At 32.9% G+C, this 16,833-nt stretch overlaps 2 protein-coding genes across 2 annotated transcripts; one reads left to right on the forward strand and one right to left on the reverse strand.

Annotated features, from left to right (window-relative positions):
* Window positions 1-3,251: 3,251 nt before the first annotated feature.
* Window positions 3,252-5,993, reverse strand: LOC123665052. The gene is made up of 4 exons (XM_045599405.1): window positions 5,719-5,993; window positions 4,921-5,633; window positions 3,610-3,958; window positions 3,252-3,444 (listed from the first exon to the last, which is right to left on the reverse strand). The coding sequence occupies exons 1-4, from the start codon at window positions 5,845-5,847 to the stop codon at window positions 3,379-3,381; spliced, it is 1,257 nt and encodes a 418-aa protein (XP_045455361.1). The 5' UTR covers window positions 5,848-5,993; the 3' UTR covers window positions 3,252-3,378.
* Window positions 5,994-7,417: 1,424 nt separating this feature from the next.
* LOC123665118 (negative elongation factor A) lies at window positions 7,418-16,157 on the forward strand. The gene is made up of 11 exons (XM_045599463.1): window positions 7,418-7,637; window positions 8,358-8,612; window positions 10,816-10,993; window positions 11,402-11,584; window positions 11,818-11,952; window positions 12,377-12,528; window positions 12,951-13,115; window positions 14,037-14,093; window positions 14,629-14,775; window positions 15,542-15,641; window positions 15,814-16,157. Exons 1-11 carry the CDS (start codon window positions 7,428-7,430, stop codon window positions 16,077-16,079), a joined length of 1,848 nt encoding a protein of 615 aa, XP_045455419.1. The 5' UTR covers window positions 7,418-7,427; the 3' UTR covers window positions 16,080-16,157.
* The last annotated feature ends 676 nt before the right edge of the window (window positions 16,158-16,833 follow it).

Below are 16,833 nucleotides of genomic sequence, written 5' to 3' on the forward strand. Positions count from 1 at the left end.
TAAATATTCTTGACTGCACTTTCATTAAAATAAGTTAAGTAAGAATAACAATTAAGATTAAGTAAATGAGTGAATTCGGACATTTGAGCCTAGTCAAGGATAAGTAAAGACTGAGTAAAAATGACGATTTGAAAGCCAAGTGATAGTGTATTTTACAATGATGTTATATCTTAAAGTTACTACGGTACGTTACATGCACTAGATTTCCTTACTGTACAGAATATCTCGCAAATTACATAAAACTGATAGACAATTCAAACTTAAAAGTCAGGTCTGAAGTTCTGATCACACGCAGTGGTATTGCATTATGTGTATAATAAGACTTAAACAGAAAAAAAAGCAAAAACTAGATATCTATATCTTATATGAATAAAAATGATTTTAAAAAATTTAATTTTTACTATTAACTTTTGACAGAACGAAGTCTGTCCGGGCAGCTAGTTATAAATAAAAATGAATACATGGCTTCCTAACGACTATACAAAAATTGGATAATTCTATTTTTGTGTACGTTATATATATATAAAAAAAAATATGGCAATACGAAATTCTGTATCTAATTATTTATCAGCTAGTTTGATATATTATTAGAGAAAACTTTCATTCATTCTGATGACACAACGCTTACATTATTATACACATTACATACATGCATACATACATACATATACATACATATACATACATACATACATACATACATACATACGCAATTATACACATCAGTAATTCACAAATAAGTACTATTTTGACAATACTTGACTGAAATACTATTTTTAATGTTTTTTTTTAAATTTGTTTTTGAATTGTGAAACGTCCTACACACATGTTGAGACCTGTCATCAAGTGTGAATTGTAACTATACTAGGTATCTCTTTTACCGCGTAAGACTTCTCATAAGTACAAGTATTCTGCTAAGTTAAGAAGAAATACTTTAAACGGTTATGAATTTAGGGAACGGACGTATCATTTCTATAAGATTTAAAATCATTGATATTGAAAGTTAATGAATGTTTGACTGAGATTTTAAGCGCGATTCCTATGGAAAAATAATTTCAAAATATCTGCTTTTTTTTTTGAGAGTATGTGATCTCAGGCTCTCACAACTCAGCGTGAGAATTTGGTTTGCATTTGTCCATTTTAATTTTGTAAGATAATTTTGTATTAAAATTTTGTAAGATAGCTTTTCTCTGTGGGATTAAAATTTAATTCGTTGGAGGTTAACGACCTTATTTTATAAGTCTGTTATAATTGTATTTTTTTCTTATAACATGAATGCGGTTAAATTTGAATAAATACATTGAAGGCGAAAATAGTAAAAAATTAAAGAAAAATATTAGAATATAAAACCAAATACCAAACTTTAAAAATGTGAAGCTTGCTAAAATTAACAAATGGACTTGATATAAGTTTTTTAGTAAAACACTTTTTTTATTATATGTCGAGCGATATTATCGTTAATTGTTTATAATACATGCAAATCAAGGAAAACGCAGGAATTGCTTAAATATTTATAGCAAATGTTTTCTAAAGTACATACACATATATATGCGTTAAACCCTACTTGTGTTTGTTTCACTAAATCATTGAATAAATTCATTAGAAACATTTCTCAGTATTATTATTTGTAAATTAAATATTGAGCTATGTTGTTATTCAACTTAATCTTCCATTAGTATATACTAGTTCTATATAAAAGGCGCTTAATTTTTTCATGCTATTTAGCATTCCAAGGCACTAGTTAAGCAGCTTATGTAGATGAAAGGCATTTTAAGGAACTATTGTTTAGGTGTTCATAATTGCTTTCTGTTTCTATATTTTATATAAATATACATTAACGTTTCCTCTCAAACAAACATCCCATTGGTTGTTCATTTTTTTTTTAATACTAGGAAGCCAAACGGTATTTAGTGCATATATACAACACGAAAAAAACTTTACATATACCGAAGACTCGAGAAGGTCCGTGAGGAAAACGAATCGTTTTTTTTTTTTTTGGATATACGAACATGGCTTAAGTCTACACAATTAATAGTTTCCTAAGTTTGCGATATGTGTATGCATAAAACCATATCACAGAGTAAAAACTATAAAAGTTTTATTATAACTTAGATAATGTAAAAATTGTATGTACTAATTATATATTTTTATTATTTAGTAAATGAAAGAATACACATTTAATATCCGTTTTCCTCAAATTACGAATTTACGCTGCTTTTCATGTATTTTTGTTTTTAATGTGATCTTTAATTTTAAGATTTGCATATTATGTTTTGTAATAAAATATAGTCAGATTCGATTTTAAGTTTGATACCAGTGCTTATGTTATATATTAATAAGCAATTGCATTGCATTATCAATATATTATTCAATGTATTTTATAAATGCAGTCATCGTATATCATTGATTTGAATATCTATTCATTCATTGATTTGAATATATAGATAAAAATCTAATAATCGTCTAATCTAATAAAAATACTAATTTTGCAGTTTAGTTTGGGTAAAAAAAAATCAGTACAGACTGAAAATTATTATTTAGAACTTATAATATGGCATTATTTAATAACCTTTCAATTAACATCTTATCTGCAAAATATGTACGAGGTTAAAGAACGCATTTTTAAGTGTTTTTGAATTCAGACAATCGATCATAATTATGTTTGTTATCTTTAAGTTAAATCTCTAACTTTTTAGTTCATAGGTGAATAATAATTTCGGTGCAGTGTATAGAACCTTATATATTATACCTTCTATTTATAATAGAATGGGGTTTTTTTCGTGTCCTTTTAGAGTAAGGAAATCTTTTCAATAATGTATAAAATAAGAATCATTCTTTGCTTTGCGTGTTGTAAACGAAATTAATTTGTCAATTTTTTTTCTCTTATGTAACTTTGACACGAAAAATATATCAAATACTACTATTTAGCGATTACTCTGTCTACAATAAGACCATAAACGCCTAGAGTAAATGTATTAGTCTTGAAAATTTATATTGTGATTTGATTTCAATGTTATTTGTTGTACGGCTATCCTTATATTGTCAGATAGCTAAATATATGTTTAATACTTCAATTATTCTTATGCCTTTATTTGTCTATGTAACGTAATGTGTTTTATCAGTATTTTTTACTATATTTTATGGAGTATACAGTTTTACAGTGTATATATGTACATGTATTTACCATCACTCGGAGTCTAAAAATTAATTTTGTTATCTGCTTAAAAAATATGTTTTATATAATTTATATTTTATGGTGCCGGCCCTCTTGATGATGAATCAATAAAGATTAATAAAGGAAAATAAATGTTTTTTTTAAATATAAGTTTAATAAAACTAGACTAGAGTTACGTAATGTATATTTCTATGGCGTGTTTGCTAGTCATCAACAGATCTTGTATTTGTTGTTGAAAGTTCCATCAGCTTCTGTTTAATTTCTGATATCTGTAACATGTAATTAATTTTACTAATCTTGAAAGGACTAAGAATTATTTAATATATTTTGGGCAGATATTCCATTGTATAAAGGACAAATGAACTTCTAGCGCCATCTTCTACCATGTACCAAATACTATGTACCAAATTCTTGGTTATTTTAATTTTTCATACCTTTTGTATTTCCCCTAAAAGAACTTTCTGTTCAGTCCTCGGCGACATTGTTTCTCTATTCAAATCGATAGCTTCCAAGTTCTCAAACAATTGTTTAATCTTCATAGCCAAATGGACATCATTATTGTTCTTCCTAGGCACGGTAGGCTTAGACTTCCTATATAACCTTTTTTTGTACTTGTCTGGTAAGTCTTTTTCTATATCTTCCCTACTAAGCAGGGTCATGTACTCAGGATTTGTGTCATATGGGTAGGTTTTAGGGGTTATTTTAAAGGTATTGCTGTCGAAAGACAGTGTGAGCTGTTTATTTCTGTAATCTTTACGCCAATTGCGAAGAAGCTCAATGTTTCTAAAATAAAATATAGTTTATGAAATCATTGTTATAAACTTTTTGCATTTTTTAACCGAGTTCAAAAAAAGGGGGAGGTTAATTCGACCGTATATAGGTTTTTTTTAATGTATGTTCGGGGATAACTCCGTCGTTTATGGACCGATTTCGATAATTCTTTTTTTTTTTTGGAAAGGGTGTATCCCTAGTTTGGTACCATGATAAGGAAACCAGGATCTGATGATGAGATCCCAGAGAAATCGAGGGAAACTGCCGAAAATCCTTATAACTGTTTACTGGGTGCACCGACTTTGATGATTTTTAATTTAATCGAAAGAAGAAGAGAGCCGAGAATCGAAAGCCTATGTTTATCATGTGGTCATATTTAAATTTCATCGAGATCTGATTACAACTTTTGGAGTAATCTTTGATAAAGCGTATTTTCTTGACATTTTTTTCGTCTACCTACGTTGTATTACTTGTCGATATAATTGAAGTCGGTTTTTCTTCGTTTGCCTGCAAACACAATTATCCACTTAAAGGTTATTAAGTTTATCATATTAGTATTATGTTAGCACGATTAGTATTTCTTGTGACTATCTTTTGTAAAACAATCGATTTTTAGCATCGCGCCTCTGAACTCAAACGCAACTTGAACATTTTTTTTTTATCTTTAATAAATAGAATAAATTAGGAAAGGTCAATTTCTTGACAATTTTGAAACCAATTCGTAAATTAAAATTTTTAGTTATTGTCTGTTATTTTTTTTTTATTATTATATACAAAATATACATTAAAAATAAACCGGTCAGTAGATCTACAAGGAGGCATACCCGGACCTGTTTGCTACGAACGGAAATCGAAGCCGCGACTGCCAGCTCAGAACTGCTGTTATTGTTCGACAAAATGACAAATTAAAAAGCAACAAACAGGACTCACACCACACTTTTTAAATTTATTTTTAAATAATGAATTTTCCCAACCTCTTTCCTTGCAAAATTTTATCCCTCTTCGCAATAAGATCCTTTTTTCTCTGCAAAGCCAAATCCGTTAGGAAGCTTTGTTTGATTTTTTCATCTTGCACTATTTTCGAGGAAGTCGTTAGAGGTTTAAGATATTTAGCACTCTGGGAGTGTGAGGGCAATGTTTTAGTACGACATTTAGGTAGCTTACGGCATTTTCCTGTTGTCTTTGAGTAACTTTCTTCATCATCATTACCACAAACGTCTTTCTCACTGAACTGTACTAATAAAGTTTTATGTTCTTGAAGCTTGTCTCCGTCTAACACTGAATTGTAACTACGACCTCCACAAATAAATTTATCTAAACAATCGACACTGTTACTCGCTTTTTCTGATTGAGAAACTTCATTTTCAAATGTTTCTTCAATGTACTTGTTGTACAGGTAGGTTAATATTTTTGTCGTTCCCACCTTTATTATTTCTCTTGGCGGATAATTAAGCGGATTTCCGCTCAACTGAAGTACTTTTAAAGTCATAACAGTACCCAATTCATTTGGTAAAGATGTTAATTTATTATTTTGTAAAAGCAAATGCGTGAGTGATTTGTGGTTTTCAATTGATTTTGGAATAGCAGTCAATTCATTATCTCTCAAATCTAGCCACATAAGGTTAGGCACCGGGGAAAAGAAATCATCAGGTAAATTTTCAATTTTATTATTTTGTAAATAAAGTATCTGAAATAAATAAGTATGCAGTAAAATGTTATAAGAACATTAAATTCATTTCTTAAATTTAAGAATTTTTTTCTCAATAACGTACACACAAAAGTTGACTTTTAATCTGCGGAACTACGATCAAGCCTTGCGATGAAAGATTAAGCGTAGTTTCTTCATGCATATCTTCGTCATATAACTTAACTTGTCTGGTTGTTTCATAAATATCAGACATTTTCGTACTTTATAATTGATCCACGAAACTTAATTAAATTAAGTATAAATTATTAAACAACAATACAATACAATTTCTCGCGACTTACATTTGTTAAATCAATAAATTTAAAAACTTGAAAGATAGCGCGCTTAGCTGCCTATGGCAAACTTCACAGATTATAAATATCACGTAATATGATGACAATAGTATAGTCTACACTATTTTCATTAATTATCATATTGTGTGATATGAATCGGGACGGATATTGAGAGCTGAACTTCAACTTTACTTCAATATTGTATGGATATAGATATTCATACATTCACAGACATCATTACAGCCTATACAGTCCACTGCTGGACATAGGCCTCCACAAGTTTACGCCAAAAATAACGTGAACTCATGTGTTTTGCCCATAGTCACCAGGCTGGGCAGGCGGGTTGGTGACCGCAGTACTGGCTTTGTCGCACCGAAGACGCTGCTGCCCGTCTTCGGCCTATATATTTCAAAGCCAGCAGTTGGATGGCTAATCCGCCATCGGTCGGCTTTTTAAGTTCCAAGGTGGTAGCGGAACCGTGTTATCCCTCAGTCGCCTCTTACGACACCCACGGGAAGAGAGGGGAGATATTAATTATTATTTGTGAAAAATCAATTTATTTGTGTATTGAAATATCGTTCTGTGACGTCTCTGGCATTTCGGAAGGTGCAGCCCCTTCGCCCTTGGCCCCTGTGCTCCGTCGGCACCTCCGGCTTCTAAAGAAATCTATATGGGTAGATAAAACAAGACTACGTGGAGTCAGGGTAAGCTGATTCCGTTCTGTGGCGATTTTGAGGCATAAGTCAATGTCCGTTAGATACCTCTGAAATAAAAAAAAAAAAATTGACCATTGCGTTCGTTGCAAGCTTGTGTAGTATATTAGAGGCTATCTTGTTTTCCCGTTGCATAGTATAAAATGAGAAGTTAGATCACGTGGCCAATAAAGAAATCTGTGAAAGAATCTGTGAATTATTATTTCCCGAAAAAAAAATTAATAATAAAGAATTTAATCATTTTTATGATCGAGCAAATTTCAATTGTGGTCGAACAAATGATAATTTTAATCAAAATTAAATAATCTGGGCGACAAAAAAAAAAATATTTAGTAAAGGCCGCCAACGTAAAGTTGAACATTTGTTTAATTAATTATAAATAAATAAAAGACGAACCAACGATTTTTACATTCGAACACTAACGAACAAACGACGAACAATTAACTAAAAATAAAAAAATTCAAAAAATAATTTTGAACAACTATAGTTTTGAAATTTTTAGAATAGTAACATTGATTTTCATTCATTCATAGACAATTTTAGTGATGTACTAGGTTTTTTTTTACGTTTTTAAATATGTTATTGTATATTCAATTTAACCTAAATATAATTATTGCATCTTAACGTATATAATAAGATGTTAAAGAAAAGAATATTTTTGGATAAAAACGAAAGAAACATTATTTTCGAATTTCACTAATAATTATTATGCCGCTGCGTTAGTGTCTATACGCTATGGCAATGGCTACTTGCATAGTTAGCAGATACGTCACTTCTTTAGTTGCAAGATGGCGAACGTTCGGGATAGTGACACATCGTTGTGGCTCCACAATAAACTCGGAATTTCGAACGATTCGTGGATAACCGGTTCTATTTGTACACAATTAAACGCTGAAGTCTTAAAAAATATAAAGGATTGTTTTCCGGATTTGCAAACACAAGTGAAATTAAAATTATTGTTAAGTTTCTTTCATATCCCGCGCAGAAATGTTGAAGAGGTAACTTTTCTCTCGTGTTCTATAGTTTTGCATAACTGTATACTATACGTTATCTCTTTCATTTACTAATGATATGTTATACGTTAAAAAGAGATGTATGATTTTGAATTATGTATTAGTATTTGTTGTCATAAAATAATTGTCAAGAATATTGGAAAATTGTGATTTTACGGTATTAAATTAATAAAATACAAGTTTTATTTGTGTTTAAAATTACACATTACTAAGATTTATCGTTCCTAATTACGAATATTTATAAGCACGGTGCTATCCGACAATACGTTAGCTATGTATGTTTTTGTTTCTATAAACAAAACACTAATTACTTATTTTGGCATAATTTTTATTTCATATTTATCAACATAATTACTTTTTTTTCATTTCGTGAATGAATTATTCTGTATTCTTTGTTAATTAGTAATATTTTCGTGACATAGGTTATGTTATTGCAGATGTTTATGTTATAATGCTATTATAATTATAAATACTTAATTAATAATATATTATTGAAAACAAAATTAATATATTAATATTTTCTATACGTTTTTAAATTATCGTGTACAATAAATAATTCCGTTTTGTATTTTTATACTATAAGAATAAATTTCTTAAAACTTCTATTCTACAGAAATTATTTTAATGCTCAAAAGTAAGCCAAAAAATACTATTTTAAGTATTATTTTATGTATTACATATAAATTTATAATCTGTTTGTTTTAGTGGAGAAATGAACTCGAAGAGATCATCGAGGTTGCCGCAGTGGACTCGGACCTTTGGGTCGCAATGTTGGCGGAAGTCCTTAAAACATTCCCCTCCGCCGGAACCCTTAACACGGAGATAGCAGAGTTTGATGAGACAAGACCAATATTCAGTGATATGATAGGGGAGCTGAGAAGAGCTCTCGCTAAACATTCAGACCTTGGACTGTTACCACTTGAGTGCCTATATTTAAATAAAAATGCCTTAGTTTCTGTGGTAAGTATAACATGAACTAACAATTTATAATAATAAATACCTTACACTCTGTGTCTAGTAGGGTTTGAATCTTGTGTTGGGGGTCCAGAAATATACAAAACACGAAACAACATTAGGACTGGCAAACATCTATCTGGTCAATACAAATATTTGTTATGAGTGAGATTGATCCTGTGCCTGCTAGCGCATCAGCCAGTTGCTGTTACCACTATCCTAATATGTATTGAAATTTTTATATCTATCTCATTTAATCTTAGTAGCAAGAAAAAGTCGAGATGCTCTTTATATAGACCATATAATTTAGCCAGTAGTTTTTGGAAGTAAATTTAAATTCAGACCATTATTTATCACATTTTCCACTGAAGATTAACCAATCGGAAACCAATTGAATTACTTTCCGACCAAGTCTAAAAAAATTCTAAATAATGTTGGAAGTTTGTCCCTATTATCAATAGTAGCCTATTGCAAACAAATTAATTTTCAAAATTTCAATTAAAAATTTCTACTAAGTAAATTGATCTTACATGATTCAATTCAAAATTCAAATAAATATATCTTATTAAGTTGTCCATTGAATATTGGTATAATTCTGTTATGTGTATTTTGAAATCCTTATTACGTTTAGTACAGTGAGTTGATTTCTGTATTCTCTTATTCAATAGAGTGGGTTACATATATAATAATACTAGCTGTGCCCGCGAATTTGTCTTTGTGGAATTAAAAAAAAATATAGTTCAACTCTCACAGTTACAAAATAAAAATATTTCTTGAATAAAAGTAGCCTAAATTACTCCTTATTACATCAGCTATCTGCCAGTGACAGTTCCATCAAAATCTGTCCTGGTATTTCAGAAATTAGCTGGAACAGACAGACAGAAAAAAAAATTGGAAAAATTGACATTTTGGTATATGTACCTTGTATACATCCATATGCATTTAGTGGTTATTTTAATATTACAAACAGACACTCCAATTTTATTTATTTGTATAAATAAAATCATATATATAAAATTCTTGTGTCACAGTGTGAGTTACAATACTCCTCCGAAACGGCTGGACCGATTTTTATAAAATTTTGTGCGAATATTGGGTAGGTCTGAGAATCGGCCAAAATCTATTTTCATCACTCACTCACACACACTTTAGCCTAATACAGTCCACTGCTAGATATAGGCCTCCACAAGTTCCCACCAAAAATGCCGTGAACTTATGTGTTTTGCCTATAGTCACCACGCTGGGCAGGCGGCTTCTATTTTTCATACCCCTAAGTTATAAGGGAGAGGGTTATGGGGGCTAATAACATATATGGCAAAACAATGTTTGCGGGCTCAGCTAGTATATTTATAAAAATATATATCAGTTGACTGTTACTTAAAAGATGGAACAAATGCAATGGAACAAATGTCAATTCATTTCAAAAGTCATTAGTTTCTTATTGACACATTTTTTACAGTATAATATTTTTTAGTAAACTATGTAACTTTTATTATAAACTAGCTGCCTGGACAGATTCGTTCTATCGATAGTTAGTAGTATTTTTTTTTATATAGTATAAAAACCTCCCATGGGCCTTAGGAACAATCAAAAAAATTAATTAGCCAAATTGGACCAGCCATTCTCGAGTTATGCGCTTAGCAAAATTCATTTTTATTTATATAGATTTATTGTAATTTGTACACCTATGCCGATACTAGACCATTTCCTTTGCCTTAAAATTGCCTGGTTCGATCCCCGCACATGACGAAATTTGTATTGGCTATACAGATATTTGCCGTGTTCTATGTTTTTGTGCAGTCCTTTTGGGTCTCTCCACAGTGCCTCCGAGAGCATTTTAAGTAGTCGGTCCCGGTTGTTATCATGTACACCTGATAGCGATCGTTACTCATAGTAGGCGTAGTAGCGTGGTGGATTAAGCTCTGATCCTTCTCCTACATGGGAAAAGAGGTATATGCCCAGCAGTTTGATATTACAGGCTGAAGCCATTGCACCTAATCATATATTATTAAAATTTCTCTTTCTTTGCTATGTATTATATCTCTTTTTCGTATACAATAAAGTGTATCATTAATTTACCAAACTAACAGTTAAACGCCAAAAAAAGCATATTGTAACTGACAGAAATTTGATAATGGTATTGTATAGTAGTTGTTAAGCTTGAAGCATTTAAGCATAGTATTGTGATGAATAATTGTACATTTTCTAGGTGGGTCAACAACCCAACCCAGTGAAGCACTTCACATTAAAACGTAAACCAAAATCGGTAGCTCTACGTACTGAACTTCTAAGTAAAGCTGCAGAAGTGCAAGCCAATCAGAAGAAAGCTCAAGCACCAACTGTGCCTGTTCGGAGTCGAGGAATGCCCAGGAAAATGACTGATACAAGTAAGATGACATTTATTACTGCATAAAACCAGGAGTAATATTTGTACTAGAGTTTACGCGCTAAGAAAGAAAAAGAAAGAAGAAGAGATCTAAGGCGTGGTAAAAAAATGGGGTGTGAAATTTTATGAAACACTAATGCTATGAATGACATTTTATTTGCAAGAATCAGATAAATATATTTTTAAACATCACAGCGATCTTTATTAAGGAGTAAACTGCAGTCGCTTGACGAAGCTGACATACACACACTTTGACTTGTTAGTTGATCTTCAGCACCTGTGCCTTCTTAAACAAACGAGCTATACAATATTAAAAGAAGTTTTCAATTCTTATCAGTCTCAATATATGTACAATTACAACGTGTAGCTCCTTAGATGACGCCCACCCAACAAAGTTTCCACCCCCCAGCTCCGCTGAAGGGCCTGCCGTCCCGCTGGGCGGCTCGCACGGGCGCCCGCGCGCCGCCGGTGGCTCGGCCTCCGCCTCGCTCCGGGATCAAGCTGCTGGACATCACCGAGCAGCCCGCCACCCACGCGCAGATCAAGAAGAGGAGGAAGCTGGGTGAGTGCACCCACTGTACCTACTGTACCTGTACCTACTGTACCTGTACCTACTGTACCTGTACCTACTGTACCTGTACCTACTGTACCTGTACCTACTGTACCTGTACCTACTGTACCTGTACCTACTGTACCTGTACCTAATGTACCTGCTAAACAGCCGTGGTATACATGTAGCAAGGAATACCATACCTCAGCCTATAAAATATGTTTAGCCTTTCAGACTTATTACTTGCCTATTTTTGTGTCAACCTAACATGTCAGTATGTAATATGTTTGTTGTAGAAATGGAGGAAGGTGCTAAGAAAGCGCCGGCCGCCGCACCCGCGTCCCCGCCGCCCGACTACGCGAAGGGCCTCAACAACTTCCAGATGCCCAAAGCAGACGAACAGCCCCCACGTAAATTAACACTGCTTTCTCGATTTATTTACTCAGATTGTTATTATTGTTATTATTATTTTTTAATAATTATAATAATATCTTTATTGAAAAATAAACATTTCAAACAAATGGTAACAATTACAAAAATTCACTTATGCATAAGGAAAGTAGTAAGTAGTATTTAGTTGGCCAATTGTTTTTTTCTAAACTCCTATGGTGGTAAATAAGCGTACGGTTCGTTTGATGCTAAGCGGTAGCGTAGCGTAGCCTATGGACGCCTGTAACACCAAACATTATTCCGTCTCTGCGGTACTTCTGGTGTTGCAGATGATCAGTTGACCCGTATGCTTGTTTGCCACCTAGTTGTATAAAAAAAAGTCAATACAGATAAACTCGTTCAATATCGCCTCCTAAAATATATTTATATTCTATACCTCAACAGCAAGCAACGAGCCGACGAACGAGGTGGAGGGTACAGAAAATGTGGAGAGCGTGGAGGGGGTGGAGGGCGCGGAGGGGGGCGACGGTGTGGAAGGCGCAGAGGGGGACGGACATGTACCCGCGCCTGCGCCCACGCCTTTGCTTGTGCAACAGGTAATCTATATTATAGCGGAGGATTTATACTGGAGCGCGAATCGTGTTCGAAATTTAAATATTGTAGTTCGGAAAATTGCAAAGAGGGCGCGGAGGGGGGAGACGGTGTGGAGAGCAGAGAAGGCGACGAAAGCGCATTCCCCCCCGTGCAACAGGTAGTTATACTATACACGTAGGAGGGCACGATGTGTGTTCGAAATTTAAATATTGTAATTTGGAACGTAAAAAAAATACTACACAGGATAATTAAAAGATGTAATAAGATAATTCGACGTACCAAAAAGTTAATAATTCACATACTAATATTTTTCACGTCAACTTGATTCTTCTATCCTGTAAAAATTTTGAACGAAAGTCTATGATAATTTGTACAAAACTTTTCTTTTGACTGCCATATAAACAAAATGTATTTTATCCACCAGACCACAGGAGCAAAACCTATCGTACTGGGGCAACAGCCCAAACTATTACTTGCCGGTCAAGCAGGTGGAAAGCCTCTGCTACTAACGGCACAGGGTCTACTCAACACCTCCGCTGTGCTGCTACAGCAGGGTGGAAAGGCTGTGCTACTACAGAATATCAAGCCGGTGAGTACTTCAGGTTGAAATCTTTCATAAGTCTTTGACTAGCCCGTAGGCGAAGTTTGTAATGATCCTGCTTTTGTTCCCTGGGTTATGGATTTGATACCTGTCCCGAGTCTGTTTATTATATATTATATATATATTATATTATGTGTATTTTTTATTTTTTACATATTTAATTGGAATTTTTTTGTGTGGTACGTGATCTATAAAACTTACAGAGCCCTAATTAAAAGAACGCAGTGAGGAATCGAACACCTTGTATATTTTTTGAAAAAAAAAAAAAAAGAATTTTTAAATAATAATAACACTTAATTGTACATCAAGAAAAAAATAAAATAAATAAGCGACATTAACAATAATTAGTAAAAAATGAATAAATGTAAATATAATATAATAAAAAATAAATAAAATAGCAGTCGACTGTTATAGGTAACACAACATTTAAGTTGCTTACCTCAGGAACAGTTATAAAAAATAAAAATAACTGACATACAAATACTCACGCTTTGTACGATTTTATTTTTGTGTTACCCACACATTAGGAATTCTAAACATTTTTGAATATCATATCAAAAATTGAGCGCTCCAGCGGGTTCACTCACGCTTTATTTGTCATTTTGAAACTTGCGATATTGCAGACGCCATGGTCACAGGTCACGGGACTCATCAGTCAATCAACAACCCGACTATCACGGCACATCCCGTAAAAGTAAAAGTGTCCATAACTGATACCACAATAATGATTTAAAAACTCAAAACTGTCAATTATATTTATATGTCAATTATACGTTATTTCAAGTAGTTTAATATTGAATAATAGACTCTACAACACAGTGTGACCGCTGTAGAATAAAATTTAATAACTAACATTTCACAGTATGTAAAAATTATTTGTCTTAATTTTCTAATAAATATGTATTTCAGATGGCGCAACAAGTCGTACAGCAAACCCCACAAAATATACAACATCAAATACATCCCGTGAGTCGATAATTATTTTAAATGTGCCTAATAAGAAGTATTGTGATATTAGTGATACGGTGGTACTCTATTCATAGTATATAAGCAATTAACATTTAAAATTCTACTTATCGTAACATTAAAGTTGAATAACACAGACTGGTATTAAAAATTATTTGACTCTTCTTTATCTTAATATTAAAAATAACAATAAAGTAATAAATTGATATAAAATTCTCTACTAAGAGTAACAATCGCTATCATGCATATATGACAACAACCGGGTACACTTAATGTGAAACACAGCTTAATGTGCTCTCTGAGGCACGGTGGGGAGACCCACAAGGAAAGTCAACCAGACCGGAAATAAATATTTGTGTAAACAATAATATCCACTCTAAGCAGGAATTGAACCTGCAAATCGCCGTTGTTTGTCGCTCACACGCAACGTTACATCAGAGCGGTCGTCGTTGTTGGTCGGCCAAACGTCGTGTAAATTAGTCTTGAGTACCTTCCTTTATTATTATTTTAACACAAAACTAACTCCAACCTTCAGGTGCAAATGCAACAGCCAGTAGCGCAAGTGCCGGCACCAGCGCCACCTCAGCCACAGCCACAACAACAGCCGCAAACACAACACCAACAACAACAGCCCCAGCAACAACAGCAGCCGCTGTTGCCGCGTAGGGGATTGTCGCTTACGGTAAGAACTATTGATTTTTTTTGGAGTTACATTCTTAAGAAACGATACAAGACCATTGGGATGTTAAAATATGTATGTATGTAACTTTGGGAACATCGTGTACGCACAATATTGATGTTGAGAGTATGCATAATTTTGATGTCTGTGACTTATGTATTGTACCAAGTAAATATCTTTCTTTCTTTCATATTAAGTAATATGGATAATGTTTCTCATTCGACTGGGATCTGTTGAATGTGAGTCAACAATTGGTTTTTCATGGCACTACTCTAGTTACCCTCTCTTCCCGTGGGTGTCGTAAGACTAAGGGATAGTACAGTTCCACTACCGCCTTGGAACTTAAAAAGCCGACTGATGGCGGGATAACTATCCAACTGCTGGCTTTGAAATACACAGACCAAAGACGGGCAGCAGCGTCTTCGGTGCGACAAAGCCAGCCCTGCGGTCACCAACCCGCCTGCCCAGCGTGGTCACTATGGGCAACACACATGAGTTCACTCCATTTTTGGCTCAGAAATTGTGGAGGCCTATGTCCACCAGTGGACTGTATTAGGCTGAAGTGATGATGATTATGATGATGACTCTAGTTAGTAAGGCGGAAACTTTTTTTTGAAGTTTGTAATGAAAAAGTTCTTCTTTGGAATAAAAAAGTTGTAAACATATATTTTCAGATTTTTTTATTAATTTTTCATCATTAATCCATCCAGTGTTATACTTATGCAATTTGTTTATCAAATAATTGATATACTATAATTAATGTTTTCAGCGTGAACAAATGATGGAGGCACAAGATATGTTCCGGAACGCAAACAGAGTTACAAGACCAGAAAAGGCTCTCATTCTCGGTTTTATGGCAGGCTCTAGGGGTATAATAAGCATATTCATTTATCCTTTTTTTAATAAAAAATCTGACTTTTATTCCAGCTGATCTCATAAATATATTATTATTATAATAATTACTATCTCACTCACACTCACAAATTACTATTAGCAACTAATATTAAAGATATTTTTAACATACTTAATATTTTCTTTCAGACAATCCCTGTCCAAACCTTGGCAATATAGTCACAATAAAACTCTCCGAGAACATAGAAAACGTCCTTCAATCAGACGACACATACCTAACGATGTTATCTGAAATGCACTTCCAAATGAACTACAATAACGGTCAATGGACGAGGCTCAAGAAATACAGACATATAGACGGTATGGTACCGCAGAAAATACCGCCTGGGTCTACTGTCATAGCAGCAAATAACCAGCAACCAGTTGTGTCAATTGCAAATCAGAGTGTCAGTTAGTTTGTCAGCTCGTGTTATTACAATGTGATAAAGTGTTAACGTATTAATTTAAAAAAATATATAAGATTTTAATTCTGGTCTGATATGGTTTAGAGAGACTAGTTTTGTTAAAGTTATGTACGGACTGCTTGTTTCCCTAGTGAGTCATCAGACGGAACTAGATTTTGAATTAAAATCTTTAAAAAAATATCTATACATAAGAGATTGTTGGTAATGATTACTAAAATAAGCTGACAAAAATGTTCCGAAGTCCTTTTGATGGACAAATAACACATATATACCAAATTTAACACAATTTGATTATGGTTAGTGATTTTGTTTATTTTGGAATCAAAAAAGAGTATAATATCACTAAATCACAACTACAACTTGTTTTATCTCGATTTGAAACTTTTAAATAAATATTAGAAGGCAATATTAAAATTTGATTTTGTAGAATAACTATATTAGAGTATATATAAAAAATACATAAGAAACTCTGTTTCTACTAGTCACACTATATGACTATATTGACTACACACACATTTGTATGAAACTTGTAATCTGATAAACACAGCATTAACATACATAATGTATGTGTATTTAACATAAAAAGAAACACGCAGTCCGTATATGGCTTTACACGTCGTCGGGAGTAATGCAAATAACTAGTACTGAAAAAATTCACATATTAAAAGTTGCAAATTTGAATTTTCAAACTGTTGCCATCGGAATAAAGTAGCTATTTAGTTAAGACACATATATACTACACTAT

This window comes from Melitaea cinxia, chromosome 23 (assembly GCF_905220565.1).
Source record: "Melitaea cinxia chromosome 23, ilMelCinx1.1, whole genome shotgun sequence".
NCBI classification, from domain to species: domain Eukaryota; kingdom Metazoa; phylum Arthropoda; class Insecta; order Lepidoptera; family Nymphalidae; genus Melitaea; species Melitaea cinxia.